The 18362-nt window shown below is 55.0% G+C and overlaps 2 protein-coding genes across 2 annotated transcripts in view; one reads left to right on the top strand and one right to left on the bottom strand.

The window, feature by feature from the left end:
* Window positions 1-1806: 1806 nt before the first annotated feature.
* On the bottom strand, window positions 1807-15257 carry LOC147916703 (uncharacterized). The gene is made up of 5 exons (XM_087434089.1): window positions 14810-15257; window positions 10307-10401; window positions 8241-8342; window positions 5438-5499; window positions 1807-2194 (listed from the first exon to the last, which is right to left on the bottom strand). Exons 1-5 carry the CDS (start codon window positions 15255-15257, stop codon window positions 1807-1809), a joined length of 1095 nt encoding a protein of 364 aa, XP_087290215.1.
* A 122-nt stretch (window positions 15258-15379) lies between these two features.
* Window positions 15380-18362, top strand: part of NECTIN1 (nectin cell adhesion molecule 1) — a 66689-nt gene continuing 63706 nt past the window's right edge. The window contains exon 1 of the mRNA XM_087433820.1: window positions 15380-15574. Coding sequence (XP_087289946.1) covers window positions 15496-15574 — 79 coding nt within the window. The 5' untranslated portion in view covers window positions 15380-15495. The remainder of the gene's footprint in view (window positions 15575-18362) is intronic.

Below are 18362 nucleotides of genomic sequence, written 5' to 3'. Positions count from 1 at the left end.
CTGATGCCTTAATTTCCTGTCCAGGGTTCCCAGTTGCCTATAACACCACTGAGCTCTGCTTCTCAGAAGTGGTGGTGAAGAGCCACACACACTCACACTCTCTCTCTCTGGGTAGAGCCTGCAATATAATGTATGGTTAAGCTCAGGCAGAGCCAGACCTCCTGGTTTTGAATCCTGGTTTCGCCTCTTCTTGGCTGTGAAGTTTCAGGCAAGTGCCTTAACTTCTCTGTGTCTCAGTTTCCTCTTCAAGACAACGGGATAACAGCAAACATGACCTCAGAGAGTGTTATGAAGATTATGAGAATGAATAGGTGTGCATCACTTACGTTGGCCGTAACTATATTGGGATGCTGTTTCTTGACACCTTGTCCTGACCCTGTTTTCCTGCGGTTGGGGATGGGGGGAGGGGGGCATTGTCCAGGCTTCCCGGCAGTTTCCAACTCAGTATTCAAACTGTCAGAGCAGAGATGGACTGCCTTGATAGGTAGTGAGCTCCCTGTGATGGGGAGCAATCAAGCAGAATCCAGATGAGTATTTGGCATGGATATGGCAGAAGGGGGGAAGGGGATCTCTTCCAAAGACATTTCCAACCCCGAGAGACTATGAATGTGTGAATAAACCCACATGTCCTGGCACCCACGTGGGCACAGCCTTGCCCACAAATGGGGACACACATACAAGGGCACACTCTCCACACTGGCTTTGGGGACCAGGAAGAAGTGTTTTAAACCAGGCAAGCCAGCATCCCCACCCAGCCCTTCCCCCAGCACCCAGCCGGTTCCTGTGTACACAGGCACCCAGGTGGCAAGCAGGAGCTTTGAGGGAGGCACCAAGTGGGGTTTCAAGGAGCCTGCTGCCTACCACTCCCAGTTCTCTTTTGACGGGCACCAACTGCCAGCCCCACACCCCCACTGCAGGCCAGCTCTAAGACAGGTAGAGCACGTGATCAGCAATGGGGCAGGGTAGTAGGGGGTCTGCTCTACCTCTGATGCAGGTGGACTGAAAGGGAACCCCGGGCAGTCCTGGCAGCCCCGCCTCTAGAGAGTCAGGGGGCCCAGAAGTCGGATGCTGTGAGAGGTAAGGACTTCACTATCACAGAAGGAATGAAGTAGGAGTTTGTGGAAGGGTCAGAAGCCTCACCTCTAGCCAAAATGATTCCTGCCCCTGCCTTCTCCCTTCTGGCGCCCCACCTCACACAGCCCTCCCACACTTCCTCCGAGCGCGGCGTGCCATCTCTCAGCCATTCCACGGGGAGCACGGGTGCTGATAAACCGGAGCGGCAGCATATTCGGACCGTCCTATCAGCCGGGATGCATTACTGCACATAGTCTCTGCAGCAGCTGCGACAGCACTTCTTCCTTCCTAACGATATTGGCTTCGCCTGGTATTAAAAAGGGACCCTAAGTGCCACCAACATCTTTGCTGGGAGAGGAGACCACGCACTGGGGGGAGGGGGAGGCCGGCCAGCTTGGATGAACCGTTTGCTGCGGATTCATCCAAAGGTGGATGCAAAAATTAGGCAGGGGGAGGGGGAGGAGGGGAGGAGGGGAGGGGGAGGAGGGGAGGGGGCGGGGACAGGCGGAGAAGGAGGAGGGAGCGAGGAGTTGGCATCCCAGAGGCAGAGCTTTCCCTCTGGGACCAGTACGCCCAACCCCAAGCCGTCCCGCGCACCCCCCTTCCCACCCACCCCGTCCCCTCCAGAGTGCTGGGCGCTGCAGGAGGCGGGGCCCGTGTGTGTGTGTGTGTGTGTGTGTGTGTGTGTGTGTGTCCACGCACGTCCCCTCCAGCTTCCCTACCACAACCCGGCTACTCTTCCCAGTCAATGGCCTCTTTGTGGCTGAGGAGGGACGGGAACCGGGACACGAAGTGCGGGGGGAGGGGTGGGAGCCACCTCATGGGCGCCCGGGCGCGCACAACGCTGACCTGCCGCCGTCGGGGCCAGGGCTCCCCGGAACGCGGGAGGAGTACTCTCCCCAGAGGGTCTCCACACTCTCTGAACGTAGAGGATGGGCCGCCAGGGGCAGTGGCTGTAGCCTCCCTGACTGCGCGGTGGGGCGGTCGCCTGTCCCACAGCCCAGGGAAGACGCGCTCTGCCCCGGCGCCACGCCCGCTAGGTGGCGCTGGGCAGTAGCGCTCCTCCCACCTGCGGGCGGCCCCAGCAGCGTCGGAGGCGCCCAGGGCATCGGGCAAGTGCCTTGTCAGGGACCCACAGAGGTGAGGGAGGGAGAGAGGAACAGCCTTCCTCCTTGCTTTATTCATGTCCTTTGAATTTCTAAGGCCTCATCTCTCAGTTGTCGCTCCTTCTCTTGAAGATCTAAATGCCCCCAGTCCTCCAGAAGCCCACAGCCCTAGAGAGACAAGAGACAGCCGCAGGAAAAGTTGATCCGAGGTAACCTATGCCAAAGGCCAAGGGAGAGGTACAGCCAGTGCCCTGAGTTCAGAAACAACCGTGGAATAAGACACCACAGAGCTCTGAGGGGGCTATCTGGACCGTTCTGCTCTGGACCAATCTGATGGGTGAGACCATTCCTTCCCAGTGCCAGGCACTGGGCTCAGCCCTGAGCATCCAACTGTGACCAGGTCACACCGTCCCTGTCCTCAGAGAGTTTGTGGACTAGTGAGGGAGAAAGACCTCAGGCAGATAACTACACACATAATTAGCTAACTACAGCTGTCAGAAGTGGTATTTAAAGATGTCTGAAGGAAGATCAAGACCCCACACCCACCCTGGGTCGCCTGCTCCCATCCTAAGTAGGGTTGGAAGTGGGGAAGTTTGCATTATGAAGAACACGAACCCCCTTCCTCTTAGTCCAAAGTAGACATAAGAAACAGTTGCCTAACAGCCAAAACACAGTCAAGGCTGGGGTGGCATTTTTCCTCCAGGTAAGCTGGGGAAAGAAGCCCCATTTACTAAGTGCTGGGTTCTGTGTGCAGGCGTGGCTGTGTCTTCTCCTTTAATCTCCACTTCACTCTGCAGAGTGGAGGTGAAGCCCACTTTACAGAAGAGGAGACTGAGGCTCAGGGAGGTTAAGAGACTGGCCCAAGGTGCCAAGAGCCAGTCTGTAGCAGAGCTAGGGTTGGAACCCATAACTGCCTGAGTCTGAATCCCACATTTCTTCTGCTGTCACTCGCTGCTTCTGGGGCCATGTCTGGATGCCCTGCTGGGGGCCAAATCAGGACGCATAGGGAGGAAAGAGACAGAGAAAGAGGCCTGGCAGGCTAAGAAGCCACCAGATTGGGGCCCCATCACCACCTCCTGTTGTCACAGCCAGCCCTTTCTCAGCATCTCCTGACCAAACCACCATCCGCTTAACATTCTGCTCAGTTTCCACTCCGCTCCGACTCCAAATGTTTATCAACACATGCTGTAATGTAATCAGCTCCTGGGAAAATACACACCAGGTAATGGATGCTGACAAGAGTGTCAAACAGATGTCCCCTCCCTCCCTCCCAACCTCCCAGCCAAAGCCGGCACACCCAGGAGGCTGGGAAGGGCCTCTCGTCACCCCTCCGGCCGGCTGTGGCAGTGGAGGGCTCCTCAGGAGGCTGCCACGTGGAACTTGGCTGTGTGCCAGGCACTGTGCGGGGGTGGGGGGGGCCTTTACACTCTCATCTCATCTGATCCTCACAGCAGCATGAAGGTTGGTCTTAGCATCCCCATTTCGCAGATGCAGAAACTAAGGCACACAGTGATGATGAAAGCAGAGTGAAGCCGCAGCAGCATCAGAGGCAGAAGAGGGCTAATCTGTCTGCCTGTCTTTCACCATGAGGCCACCTCCCCGGCTGAGCACAGGCCTTTGAAGAAAGCTGTTTCATCACCTTGCAAAGCCGTTGGATCTGAGGGATGCGCATCCTAAAGGCCTCGCCTCCGCCTCCGTGGACGTGGACGTGGCAGGCCAGGTGTCAGGGGCTGGCAGCTGTTCCCCATCTGGGCCCCAGCAGGTAGGAGACAGGGCTGATTGTGTCCCAAAGGCTCAAGACTGAGCAACAGAGGAAGGCTTTGCTGCACGGTGGGAGGAGAGTGGGGCTCTGAGGGAGGGGGAGGCCCATTCTTGGTCCTTTTCTCCCCTCTTCTAGAACCAGAGCCTAAGGACCCAGAGGCTGGCCCAGACAGAGGGGAGAGGAAGTGCATAGAGTTGGGGAGAGCCCACATGGGACAGGACCCCCCACCCCAGGACCTGCAGGCCCTCCCAGGACCAACTGTCTGAGGCTGGGCAGTCCTAAAGGAAATCGGTATTTGCTTTTCCCTCCAACACAGTCAGTTGCTCCTTTCATCTGACAGGAGTTGTAAATGAGACTTTATGGGATTTCTAATGATGGTGGTTTCCCTTTATCAGCCTCCAATTCCCATTTCTCAACTGGGGTCAACTCTGGGAGATGTTTTGACCAGGAATCCAGAATCCAGCAGCAGGCCCCTGCCCTGCGTGCTGCCGTCCATAGTAAGAGCTGGAGGCTGTCAAACTGGCACTGGGCCCCGGAAGCTCACTACCAAGAAGTCAGATCTGGGTTTCAGGCCGCCTCCCAGATGGCATAGTTCACCTCTCTGGCTTCTGCTTCTTCAACTGTAAACCTGGGGTAATAACGCCTGCTCCACCTACAACCTCACCTGGCTGCCGTGAGGATCAAATGAGATTATAGGCCTGAAGGCCCTTTGAAAAATATAAAGCAATCACCCAACCTGGTTTTGCTGTTATTATGATTGCTGTTGTGACTGTGTGTAGGTGCAACTGGGAGAGCAAATTATGGCCACTTGTATGTCTATGAGAGTGAGCTTGTTCATGTACACGGGGTCTGTGCCCCAGCTTCGTGGAAGAATGGAGTTCTTGTGTTTGCACCTGCCTTTAAAGGAGCGTACAGGGCAATGTCTGTCTATGAGTGTATTGGTACTTGAGTACACGTTCGGGTCTTAATATAATATTATATTAAAATGTAATAATATAATAATCCTATGTGCCAGGCATTTTGCTAAACACTTGACACAGGGGTATGGCCAGCGTGGGTGTGCAGGCATCTACATGCGGCTGTATATAGAGCATTTGCGACATATGCGTGTCTGTGTTGGGTGAATGTAACGTAATGTGTGCCTGTTCATCTCCTGCAGGTAGCAGGGAATCTCTCCGTGTGCTTGCCTCAGTTTCAGTGAAAGTGTGGGCACGAATGTCAGGAATCTGAGTGTGTCTGCACATGCATGTGTGTGCGTGCACATGCATAAGGGTGCACACCCCCGTCCCTGTTCCCGGGCCCATTGGTGTAATTGTTTGTTATTTATCAGCTTCCTGGACTACATGAGCCCCCAGCATGCCCTGAGCTCACTGCCACACCGCCATCAAGCCCACACACACGTTGTGGTGACAGCAGCATGCTTAGGAGGGGCGCCACTCTGCTCCCTGGAGCCACACTCTGTGCCAGGCAGCAGGGCCCCTGCCGGGGAAGGTACAGAATGACTACATCAGGCTTGGAGTTGCAGGAGCGCTCAGCAGATGGGCCAGGCTTGGGCGCCTTGGGAGTGGGACAGAGGGAGCTGGCACCTTCAGGTCCAGAGGATCTGGCGGTAACAGGGTAAACAGCCTGGCCCAGGAACACCATCTTAGCAAAACAGGGGTTGGGGCTACCGAATGGCCAGGCGTGAAACATCTTTGCTCTGCTACACCCCCACCACAGCTCCTCGCTGCCCTCAGGATAAGTCCAAACTCTCTCAGGCAGTGTACAAGGCCCACGCACCCTGGGCACGCACTTCCCAGCCCCTCTCCCTCCCTTTCCTCTTGCACCAGGCAGACTGAACCACCCTCAGTCCTTCAATGCACCCAGCCCCCTGGGCCTTCTTGCTGCCTTTCCTTCTGCCTGATTTCTCCATAAGACATCCCTGGCTAGCCAGTCCTCACCCTTGGGGCTCAGCTCACCTCCACAGGAACGCATCCCCAACACCCGACATTCCTCTACGCCCTAGATTTCCCTGTCCTCCCACTTCCCTATAGATCCTTTCTTCCCCATTAGACTTCAGCCCCAGGAAGGAAGGGAGCATGTCTCAGTAGTTCATGGCTTAATTCCAATGCCTAGCATGATACCTGGTCACAGGTGGTCCATAAATATTTGCTGAGTGAATTATTGTTAAAAGCCTGTTGTGAGAGAGCAGTTGCCTTCAACGCTCCTTATAAAAATCATGGTGTGCATCTGGACAGGCTCTTGGTCTCTCAGAGCTCAAAGTGGGGAGGACCACCCCTTCCCCCACTTCCCCTCCTCTGCCACCCCGCAATAATAATCATCATCCCCAACAGGTGTGAAGATGGTCGAGTTTACAGAGTGCTTTTACAAAGCTCCTGGAAGTCATCAGCATCATTTTATAAATGAGGAAACTGAGGCACAGAGAGACAAGGTGGCTCATTAATAGAATGACCCACTCACCTTGGTTTGCCCAGAACTTTCCCAGTTTTAGCACTGAAAGTCTCCTGTCCTCGGAACCCCCCTCAGTCCCAGGCAGACTGGGACCGTTGGTCACCCTTATTGCCCACAGATCCGGGACACAAACCTAGGACTCCTGACCCTAAAGCACATGCCCTCTCCCTGCTCGGCTGCCTCCTGTGGTTCCTCAAAGTTCAATGACCCACCTGGCCAGTATCTACCCTTTGGACGTCACCTCCAGGCCACTTGGCATCCACCTGGAGCATGTGCTCAAGGAGTGCAGAGCATTAATATCAACCTAAATCAAATATAATTCAAAGCTCAATTCTGGAGGAAAAGCACTCTCTATAATACAGGAAAAAGATTAAACTATTATTAAAGTAACTTTCTAATGATATTAAAGTAAATTTTAAAATAAAAAACCTACACCCACAAATTGTTTTCATTTCTCTAGGCTGCTTTCACATTTTTCTCTTTCTAGGTGCATATTTTTTTTTACAGAATTGCAATGCAGTGTATGTATTGTGCTTGTTCTTCTTTTTACTTCAGATCATAGAAATCCGGTTTAGATTTTCCTCATTCTGGATCCTCCATGTCACTAACATCCCTCATTAGCCCAGATCGCAGGGAGTCTGGGCTCAGGGCTGCCTCCCTTCCGAAGGACCCCTCCTCAGAAGGGCTTCCCAACTCAAGGCCCCAGCTGGGCTTCTGCGGATTGCCAGGGAAACACTGTCCTGTGCATGTGTGCCATTTGCAGGGCACAGGGACATGGCTTTCATCAGATCCTGAAAAGGTCGAGGCCCAAATAGGTTAAGACCCACAGCTCTGGGCCCACCCCGTGGCTTAGCGGTTAAGTGCACGCGCTCCGCTACTGGCGGCCTGGATTCGGATCCCGATCGCACACCGACGCACCGCTTGTCTGGCCATGCTGAGGCTGCGTCCCACATACAGTGACTACAAGGATGTGCAACTATGACATACAACTATCTGCTGGGGCTTTGGGGAGAAAAAAGGAGGAGGATTGGCAATAGATGTTAGCTCAGAGCCGGTCTTCCTCAGCAAAAAGAGGAGGATTAGCATGGATGTTAGCTCAGGGCTGATCTTCCTCACAAAAAAAAAAAAAAAAAAAGACCCACAGCTCTGCAGCCTCCTAGAGAAGGAGGTGCAGCCTCATCTCCACGATCCCAGGGCCAGCGGCCACCCGCACTTCCTCTGTAGGGCCTGGGCTGACCCAAGAACTTTGTTCCTCCCTTACAATAAGTTCCAGCTCTTGCCTTCCATACGGCTCTCAAAAAAAAGTGTGGTTCCTCTGGTCATTATCATGACCATAACACCCACCCTCCTGGATCTACAGGCACCATTGAAGGGAAGAGAGCGTGGGAGGAAGGCTGAGTGTCTTTTTCCTCTCTCTGAGTCCTTTTCCCTCTCACCTCCCTCTCCATGAGGTATGCTCCAGGCTGAAGCTCTACTCTGCCCCTTCCCACCTCTTGGTCTAAGCCCTCTGGTCCATGCAGATCCTCACTGAAACCCTCTTGTCATTACCATTGTTGAGTTTTAAGTATTCCCACCCCAACTCAGGAATGCTGCCTCCAATCACATCTAGAATTCCTTAGGATTTTGGATGTGGTGATTCACAGGAACATATTAAGGGCTTTCTGACCAGAGCAGGGCGTAGACCAATTTACCTTCCGGAATCCCTTCCTTCTGGAGAATTAGGTGGTTCAAGATGGAACTGGGGCCTTTCTATCATTGCTCAGAGCTCCAGCCCGCAAAGCCATGGAGATTCTTGGGACACTCCTCCAGGGGAGAGGCTGGCTGCCTGTTAGCCTTGTTGGTATCACTTTGACATGGTAGATCATTGGACCCGGGGGGCAGCTGAGTTCAGCTGATCCATCGTCCCCAAGAGCAATGGCGGTGGCAATGGGAAGGTTCTGCAGTGATCTCTGTAAGAATAACAATAATTAAATGTTGCTCGGCACTGTGGGATACAGAGGCACGATCATAATCGCCACAGCTACCAGGGTGATGATAACAGTAATTAGACGCTGTGGTTTCTCAACTACCCCCGGGAGCATTGCCCAGGGTGAGGTTGGCCTGGCAGGTTAGGGAAGGGGGCACCCATGCCAGTGGGTCCTCTGTGGGGCTGAGTAGGGCTCCTTTGTGGGATTCCTCCTCCTCCCCCTCTCCTTTCGCCTTGCCCTCAGCCTGAACTGACTCCAGATTGGGGACTGGGGACCCAGGAGAGGGTGACCCCATTCAGCATTCTACTCTATGTTCAAGTTCATCTTCTCCTCTCCACAGATTTCAGGGGATTGGGGAATCTTGGTGACTTCTTAATAGGGTTGCCCTCACATCAAAGTGAGCTTTATTAGCCCATTACTGAATGACACAGAGGGGCCTGGGATACAGCCAAAGGGGAAGTCCTTATTGTATTGACTCTGGACTTATTCCAGGCCCAACAGCTGCCTCTCTAAAAGAGCCTGGGGAAGCCGAGGGAGGGCTTTGGGGACAGTTTCCTGGGGATGGCACCTTCCTCAGGGCTGAACTCTGTCTGGTTACTGCCCCCAGCCGTGGGGTGGGTAAGCAAGGTCAGTCCAAGTGCCTGTCCTTTGTGTGGGCGGTCATTCCACAGTCACGAAGTCTCAGAGCCAGGAGGGAACATGGAATGCATCTGGTCTGCTCTCCACGCCAGGGCAGGAATGCCATCTACAGCATCCCTGACAAATGGGGTCTCAGTCTGAAAGGGACGGGGAGTTCATTCCATTGTCAGTTCCCTGAACAGTCTTCCCCAGACTGAACTGAAACCTACTTCCCCAACACGTATGCCCGTTGGTCCTAATTCTCTATGAAGGCACACAGACTATGCTTGATCCTTTTCCCCTCAGGTTTTGGAAGATCGCTAAGCACACCGCCCTTCCACCTCCTTTGGCCTTCTCCTTTATGAAATCAGAAGCCACCTTCTATCTTTTCTCTGCAGGTAACTGCAAGTAACTCATTATTGCAATGACCTTATTATTAACTTACCTGCTTTCCACCCCAAAACTTCCATCTTCACTGCTCTCTTCACCTTCCCTCCAGGCTCAGAGAAAGAGGAGTCCTCTCCTTTCCAAGGCTGATCCCTCCTCTGCCCTAGTCCCACCACCCGCGCCTCCTCCAGGGCCTGCTCCATGAACTGCACCCTCTTTCACTTTTTTTTTTGCTGAGGAAGATTCGCCCTGAGCTAACCTCTGTTGCCAATCTTCCTCTTTTTGCTTAAGGAAGATTCGCCTTGAGCTAATATCTGTGCCCATCTTCCTTTATTTTGTACGTGGGACGCCACCATAGCACGGCCACCGATGAGTGGTGTAGGCCCGCACCTGAGAACCGAACCCAGGCTGCCGTAGCAGGGCACGCCAAGCTTAACCACTAGGCAATGGGACCGGCCCCTCCTTTTCGCTTCTTATACTGGTTCCTCCAGTTCTCGTTGTCCACTAGCTCTTCTCCCTCTGCCTACAAGATGCTCCATTGCTTCTGAGTCCCCCTGAAAAGGGGGAAATAAGCCCCTTGGTCTTTGTCGCACTAACCCTCTCTAAGCTTCTGATCCATTTTGCTCATTCCATCCACCACCAAACTTCTCAAAAGTAGGGGGGACACCTGCTCCCCTGCTGTTTCTCCTTCCATTTGCTTCTCCTCCCCCTTTGATCTGGGTTCTGCCCCTGCTCTGCCACCAACACCTCTCTCAAAGGTCACTGGTGTTCTGGCCACTGTTTCCAAAGACACTTTCTGATCCCCACCTGCTTTCTGCAGCATCAGACACTGTTGGCAACCTCCTCCTCCATTAAATCCTCTCCTCACTTGGCTTCCATGACAGCCCTCTCTCCTCACTCCCATCCTCCCTCGCTGACCAGTCCTCATCTGTCCATCCTACCCATGTTATTGCCAGATTCATCTCCCGAAAGCACAGCTCCGACAGCTCCCAATAAGTGCCTCTCGGTTCAGAAACCATCAATGGCTCACCACTGCCTGCAGAAAAAACATCATGGAGTTGTAAAATAATGCAACTATATGCAATACATAATATCTAACGCAATAATATGTCAGGGGGTTCAAACTTTTTTAAGAAGCAGAATCCATTAAGAAGAATATTTCTAGGAGCCCAATGTGTAAAAAGGATGAAAACAACATGCCCTTTAAACACAGCTCCTATTGAAGAAGGGAGTGGGGAACCCAGGAAATTCTAAGGCTTTCACAGCACAATTGGAAAACCAGTGAACAAATTAAATTTCTCAATCTGCAGATGAGAAAACAGGCCCAGAGAGGAGAAGTGATTGGTAGACAGTAGCACAGGATGTGTATTAGTCAATCAACACAGTTTTCATTCAGTGCCTACAGAGTGCCAGGCATGTTCTAGGTGCGAGGGATAAAGCAGGGAACAAGAGTGACACGGTCCTGCCTTGGAGGGGATGACAGCCGAGTGGGGAACGAATAAACTATTACTGACGTGGTTACACACATGCAAGGGGAGCTGTGAGAGCACATAGGAGGGGACGTGCCTGATCTGAAGGGCACAGTGGGCCACCCTGGGGAAGTGACACGTGCAAACTGAGCCCTACAGGATAGACAAGTAGCTGGCCACAAAGAAGGGGAAGAGCACTGGTGCAGATGGAACAGCTTGGGTGAAGGCCGAGGAGGTGAGTTTGTGGCTGGAACCTCAGGAAAGCCCCGGAGCTGGGCGAGACAAGGCTGCAGAAGCAGCAGCCACACAGGCCATGCTGAGGACTTGACATAGGCCTCAGAGGCTGGCAGGCCAAGGAAGGGTTCTTAGGTGTTGGGACCTGATCATTTGCATTAGAAGACAGCCCACTGCTAAATGCAATGTGGAATCGTGGAGTGGATCCTGGAAGACAAAATAGGCATTAGCGGAAAAACGAGAAATCTGAATAAATTCTGTAGTTCAGTTAATAGTGTTATACCAATGCTGATTTCTTGATGTTGACGAATGCACCATGGTTATATAAGATGTTAACATTAGGGGAAGCTGGATGAAGGATGTACGGAAACTCTGTACCATCTTTGCAACTCTTCTGTAAATCTGAAACTGTTTCAGAATAAAAAGTTTTGAAAGTACATGTATCCCTCTGGCATCACAGCAGTGAGGAGCAAAACTGGATGCAGGGAGAGAGATTATAGTAATAACGATGACTAACACTTAAACGGTGCTTCCTGTGCACCAGGCATCTTTCCAAGCACTTAATGTGTTTAATTCACTTAATCCTCACAACAACTCCATGCTATTATTTCCCCTCATTTTACAAATGAGGAACCTGAGCACAGAGAGGTTAAGTCACTTGCCCAAGGACACGCAGCTACTGAGTGGCAGCGCTGGGGTTTAAGGATTCCAATGCAGGCAGTCTAGCTCCAGAGTCCCGTGTGCTTCACCATTACATTTTACTCCCTCCCCTCAGTGTGTGCTGGCCGTACTGTCAGAGGATATTGCGAGGATCAGGCAGAAACCATGAGCTCATGGGCGAGGGTGATAACAGTAGAAATGGAGCAACATGACTAGACTTAAGATATATATACTGGAGGCAGAATCAACAGTGTTTGCTTTTGATTGGAATATGGTGGTTGAAGAACAGGGAAGAAGCAAGAATGGCTCCTGGGCTTCCAGCTTAAGAGCAGGGAGCAGAGCCCAGTCTCCTGATGCTTGGTCCCGTGCTTCCTCCTGCCACTGAGGGAAAACTTTTAGACCTTTTGCAAACTGGACGCACCTACTGTCCCTTTCTCTTAACATCCCCAGAATGCAGAACAAATTGGACTGCCTGCTGTTCCCACACAGGCCCCGATCTCTCCCACCTCCGTGTCCTTGTGCAAGCTGTTCCCTCTGCCGAAATTCTCTCCTTGGTCTCCCTTGGTCCAAATCTGATCCACCCTTCAGTGCCTAGTCAAATGTCTTCCAGAGGGCTTTCCTGCTCTCCACAATGAGAAGCACTCACTCAAAAGATGCCAGCATTTTTTAGCTCTCTTTGGCAGTGAACAATATCCATCCTATAATATAGTTATTTGAGCAGGATCTTGGCTTTGCTCACTTTTGTATGCTCAGTACCTAGCACAGTGGGTACTCAAAAAGAGATTTGTTGAGTGAATCGTCTCTCTGAGTAAACAAGCTCTATCTTATTTTCCTTTGCCCCCTCCCTGGCTCCTTTTCCTGTCCCCTGCAACCCACTACATACACACATACACACACACACACACACACAGACACACACACCCCACCTGGCACCCATGTTGGTGGTTTGCATGTTTTAGGGGCTTTTTTAAAGATCATGAGTGGATGACCATACTTCGCTCCATCTTCTCCACTAACCCATCCCCAGGCAGCCATGCTGACCCCAGACACACCCTCTCTGGAAGCCCATTTAAGAGCAGAAGATCAAAGAAGCCTTATCCAAGGATGGAGAAGTGGGAGAACATAAGCAGGGAACTAGGGGGCACTGGTATATCTGGAATTGCCCCCTCAAACCTATCCATTCAGCTGCCAAAATGTGCCAGGCAGAGTCTGAGACTAGAGCAAAGAACCCAATTCAATGAATCCTTAAAGCACTAGGGTCCAGAAGGGATGTGCCTGGCTGCTGGATTGGGCTACCACAAATCATGATAAGGTATTCCTCAGCATAAAGCCCTTCTAGTGGCTACCCAGTATTCATGGCATTCACGGATCTGCAGGCCTCTCCTTTCTCCAACCCTTAGGCTCAGGCTACAGTCCACCCTTTGTGGGCTCTCCTCACCCAGCTGTTGCTGGCCTTTGTGCCTTTCCTCACGCTGACCCCACTACCTTAAATCCAGTCTCCTTAATGCCTCTCCCTCCAGCGCAGGCCTCTGTCTGATAGATGACTCACTCAGCCCCTGTGTCCCCTTCTCCGCTCCCCCCAGGCTGAACTGGGCACTTTCTCCCACACCCACCAAATCCTGTGTGCACATCTCTGGGACCCTCCGCATATTAAATGCTTGTTCTAACATCTGTTTCTGTGTTTGTCTTCCTCCTTGCCCCCCAACTAGACAGAGTGCCTTTAGGACAATGACGATGTCTCTGTATCTCCAAGCCTGGCACAGTGTTTGGTACAAAGAAAGCCGGGTTACATTTGTTAAATGTAAAAGATGTGTACATGAGTGTGTAAGTGTTCGCGCGAATGTCGAATTAGACTACTTCAGCGAAAAACCGAGAGACTGGCCACCGCCAGATCACAAAGAGTGGAAAGTGGTGCCCTCCTTGCCCATCCTCCTCCTCCCAGGAACTAGAATTTACATTTTATCAGGAACGGCCACTTCCCGTCTGCACCTGCCAGCTGGGCAAAGGGCGGCAATGGGCAAAGGGAGCATTGTCTGGTCAGGTGTCCGGGCAGAACTCGGTTCTCCTTATGGGGAACCCCGTCTGTCTGTCTGCCTCCTTCTGGGGGAGAGGATGGGGGCAGGAGGTCCAGAGGGAAGGAGCAGATGACAGCCTTCAGGCTGCCAAGGACCCAGGGGCCCAGCCGCCTTGGCAGGAAGCCGACCACACCCGGATGTGAACGGGATGGCTTGGAGAGTGCCTGCTCCGCCGCGGGCACTGACTGGATGGGTCACTTTCGCGGGAATCCCGCAAATCACTCACAACAAAAGTGCGGGAAGAGGGAGCGGAGCTCGGGTTCACGCTCTGTTTGGGGACGGCACGGGCTTCAGTTTTCGGAAAAGGAACCCCTGAAGGGAACGTGGATTTGAAAAGACCAGAAACCCCTGTGGCCGCCTCTCACCCACGAATGCCCACCGCCCACTTCTCTGGCAGCTTCCGGTCGGTCCCCGCATAGCAGTCTCTCCATTTAGCGTTCAGCTGATGCAGAGGAGAGGGAGCTCCGGCCACTGGATTCTAGTCCGAGCTCTGCTACTTTCTGCCCTTGTGCTCCTAGGCGAGTCGCCTTCCCCTTCTTTGGGCCTTTGTTTCCTCATCTGTAAAATGGGGCCAGGATTGGAGTAGAGGGCCTGTAGAAGCCCTTTCAGCTCGGACACTGCTTGATCCAGTATTCTCCATACTGCACGCTCGCTCCTCCACCACCCTCCCCATCTTAACTCCACCCCCACCCAGCGGCTTCTCCCCCGACGCCGGCCGCTAGGGGTCACTGCCTCCCTTTGTCAGCGACAGAGGAGGTTGGCTGGCCCTCCCGCCCTCTCCCGGGCTGAAAGGCGACCGAAGGGACATCTCCCGAGCCAGCGGGCCTGAGCCGGACCCCACGGCCCTCGCTTGGGCTCCGCCTCTGCCTCGGGCCGGAAGGTGTGAGCGGTCGGGCGGAGGCCGGGGCCGGGCGCGGGCCGCGCGTCGGAGCCACGAGGGGGTTAACGCTAACCCCTCCCCCTGTCTGACATCACGGGGAGAGCGGGCGAGAGGCTGGAGCTGGGCGAGTGAGAGAGAGAGGGAGAGGAGCGAGCGCGGCTCGACTCGGCGCCCAGGCAGCTCCACATTGTTGCGAATCGCCGGGACCGGGCACAGTGAGCGGCGGGGACGCGCGGCGCAGCCGGCTCGCTCTCCTCGCGCGGAGCCGCACCGCCGGAGCCGCCCGGGCAGCTGGCCGCCAAGCCGCGCGCCCGCCGCCTGGGCCCCGAGCCCACCGCGCCGCCCGCCCGCCGCCTGGGCTCGTCCCGCCACCCTCGGAGGACGGCCGGCCATGGACGCCTGCAAGTTGGAGCCGAGCGGGAGGGTGTGAGCGCGCCAGGGGCCGGGAGCCCGCGCCGCGCAGCCGGGCAGCCGGGCGCGCCGGGGGTGGGTCCCTCTCCCCAGCCCGGCTCTGCGTGGAAGAAGAGGGCGGGGACCGGCGCGGGGAGGAGAGCGGAGGAGGAGAAGGGGGCATGACTCGTGCAACTTGCGGCGGGCATCTGCCGAGCCTCTGAGCCGGCGGCGGCCCGGGGCCCGGATTGCGGCCGCGCCGATCCCACCCAGCCCACCCCGCCCCGGCCGACGGCTGCGGCTGACCTGGATCCTCGGAGCGCCCGCCGGCCGGCAGTGATCCGCCTTCGTCTTCCGGGCTGGTTTCTGGAGCGCGAGGAGCGCTCTCCTCGCGGCCCCTCTCGCCGGACCCCCGGCCCCCGATGGCTCGGATGGGGCTTGCGGGCGCCGCTGGACGCTGGTGGGGACTCGCTCTCGGCTTAACTGCATTCTTCCTTCCAGGTAAGCGCGTTCCGCCTCTGCCTTTTTTTTTTTTTTTTTCTTTTTTTCATCCAATGCCTTCCTGGGGCTGGGAGCTGGATGGCGGGCACGTCTGGGTTGTAGGGAGTGAAAGGAGCCAGAAAAGTTAGGTCACGGCTTAGGTAAGGGGGAGGCGAGGGGCACGGCGCAGAAAAAGAGGTTGAGAAGCCGAACAGCCTGCCCTGCAGGGAAGCAGTCGGATGCACGTCTCTATGTAGCAAGAAAGCACTTTCTCCCCTCAGTTTTTCACAAAAATAATAATATGTAATAGCGTTCTATTTATTTAATAACCAGCTCTCAGCTTGGGAAGCAGTTTGGAAACACTGCATGTTACATAAATGCAAAATAATCACGGTAATCACCATCTCGGGGTATGAGACAACAGCCCCAGGGGGAGGGCGTCAGTCTCGGAGCTGGTGGGCTGTGGGTTTGGAGGATGGCATGGGGGCTGCGTTTCCTTCGCCGGCCCCTTTGCCAGACGGTCTCGGGCGCTCGGGTCCGCTCCCGTCCCACGTCGCCCCACAGCGGGCGCGGAGAGCCGGCTTCTGCGGCACAGGCGGCGCTCCGCTCACCTGCGGTTCCTTTCCCGGGATCGCAGCTTCCCGGCCTGGCGCGGGGCTGGGCTTCGCCTCGGAACTCCGTTCCCAGTTAGGGCGGCTGTCCCCGGAGGAGGCTCCTCGGGCTTCGCGCCAGCCAGGTGGCTGCATGACCCACTTTCCCGAGAGTGCCCCTCGTGTCCTTCCTCGAGGTGCCGGCGGTCGAGGGGTTAACCCGACGCCGACCCTGGGGTGGCCCACGGTGGCCCCTCTGACGGGTGGGGTGGGGGCGGAGGCTGGGACCGGCCCGGGCGTATTGTGCAGGGGAATGAACTGGAAAATGCGTTTAGGAGGCAAATCCGGCCGAGTCCCCTCGCCTGGATTTAACCCTTTGTGTCCCTGGGGAAGCTGCCGGGCACGGTGGCTGGCCACGCCAGCGCGGGTCCGGGTGGGGGTGGGGTGCCTCCAGCCCACTGGGAAGAAACCTGAGACGACCTCCTGCTCAAGCTAGATTGGGGTTTTGGGGGGACGGTAGGGGTTTGGTTGGAACACGTGGTCCTGGCTTTAGGATGGCAGAATAAGAGGTCGGAGTACAGCAAGACCAGCTCTGCGCGGGGCAAGAATATCTATTAGATCGCAGCCGCCGCTGGCAGCGACCTGAAGGAGGTACCTTCGATGCTGCAGACTCACGGGGCAGTTTGTGATCAAGGGACCAGCCTGGCTGCCGAGTTAGGCTGTAGTGCACTCCTGGGAGGCAGGAACCTGGCTTCATTGGCTTCTATACCCCTTTTGGTCCAGCTCACTGCCAGGACTCTGCACATCTCGCTGAGTGGCCGATGGCATCCAAAGCAGTTTGTAGGAGCCCAGCCACCACGGTGCCCCCACCCCTGCAGCCTGAGGGTACTGCCCTGCTAGGTGTGTGCAGAGACAAATTGCAGGACACAGGGGTGGCACTGCCTGTTTCAAAGGGGCCTGACAGAGTTCCTCCCTCGGAGGGTGGTCGTGGTGAGAGTGCGAGGTCTTCCTCTCCCGCTGGACCCCCTGGGCAGCTGGCAGGAGATAGCAGAAGCTCAGGCTCTAGGACTTGTCTGACTGTTGGGGTTTGGGCTTCTGGAACTCTTGAACTGCACAGTGTCCAGGGCCAAAACCCAGCAAGAAGAGAGCTTTCTTGGGGGCTCTAGTTGATCTGGCACACTAGGAGTTAAAGGGCAGGAAGGTTAGAGGAGGGAACAATTTACCCCCATTCCCCTCTCCTTTTGTTTTCTCTTCCCCCAGCTTGGTGATGCATAGTGGTTGATTCCTTCTTTGGGGGGCTGGAGACCTTCCCTGTTCCACCCCACTCAGGAAGTGGGGGCAGGGAGGTGACACTCTCACTTGGCTCAAGTGTGGGCACTCCCCCAACAAAAAATCCAGATTGAGGGAATGGGATGCAGAGAAGGGACCACAGCTCAGACAGGCTTGATTGGATTGATCAATTGTTATGGCTGGGTAGCATCAGCAGCCCAGCCGGAGTTCCTGCCCTCGCCAGCTCCTCTACCCAGTGCCTGTGCCCCTGGGGCCTCTGTGAAGGGAGGCAGGTGGATATGGTAGTGCCCATCTGACCCTTGGGCAGAAGCTGGTAGGCCCAGAACTCGCCTGCCCACATCCCACTTTCCACCACCCTCTGGCTTCCTCCTGATTGCCTGCTGCTGCTGCTTCTCTCTGGGGACTTGCCAGTCTGATGCTCTTTTCTGGGTTCTTCTGGGCTGTGGCAGGGAGCATGGAGGGGTGAGGAGAGGAGCCTCTGGGGGTAACGGGGTGGGGAGCACCTGCTGTGTGTGTGATGGCCCCCTGACTTCAGAACACTCCAAATCTGGCTATTGAAGTGTCAACACAGAAGTCTGTTTTCGACAACACAGACTTCACCAGGCAGGGTGGTGAAGCCCCACAAGCCTCTAAGATGACAGTCTGTGGTTCTTGCCCGTTAACTCAGGGGAGGCCAGTGGGGACAGGGGCTGCATCCCAAAGAGGGACAGGAGGAGCCTGGGGGAGGAGACAGAGAACCTGCCTTAGAAGCAGGTGCGCTGAGCTGGTGTCCCACCTACACCACACCCTCCCTAATTGGCTTCCCCAAACCTTTTGTCTGGAAAGAGAATACACACCCCAGGTGTCATGCACACCCTCGGAAGACCTGTTGGGCCGCAGCACACCCCTTCTCTGCAGCCTCTGCAGAGCTCGCTGTCAGGGTAGTTTCC

The sequence above is a fragment of the Ceratotherium simum genome, chromosome 7 (genome assembly GCF_057802395.1).
Source record: "Ceratotherium simum simum isolate JZ-2026a chromosome 7, ASM5780239v1, whole genome shotgun sequence".
NCBI lineage: Eukaryota > Metazoa > Chordata > Mammalia > Perissodactyla > Rhinocerotidae > Ceratotherium > Ceratotherium simum.
This window is presented reverse-complemented; position numbering and strand designations above follow the sequence as displayed.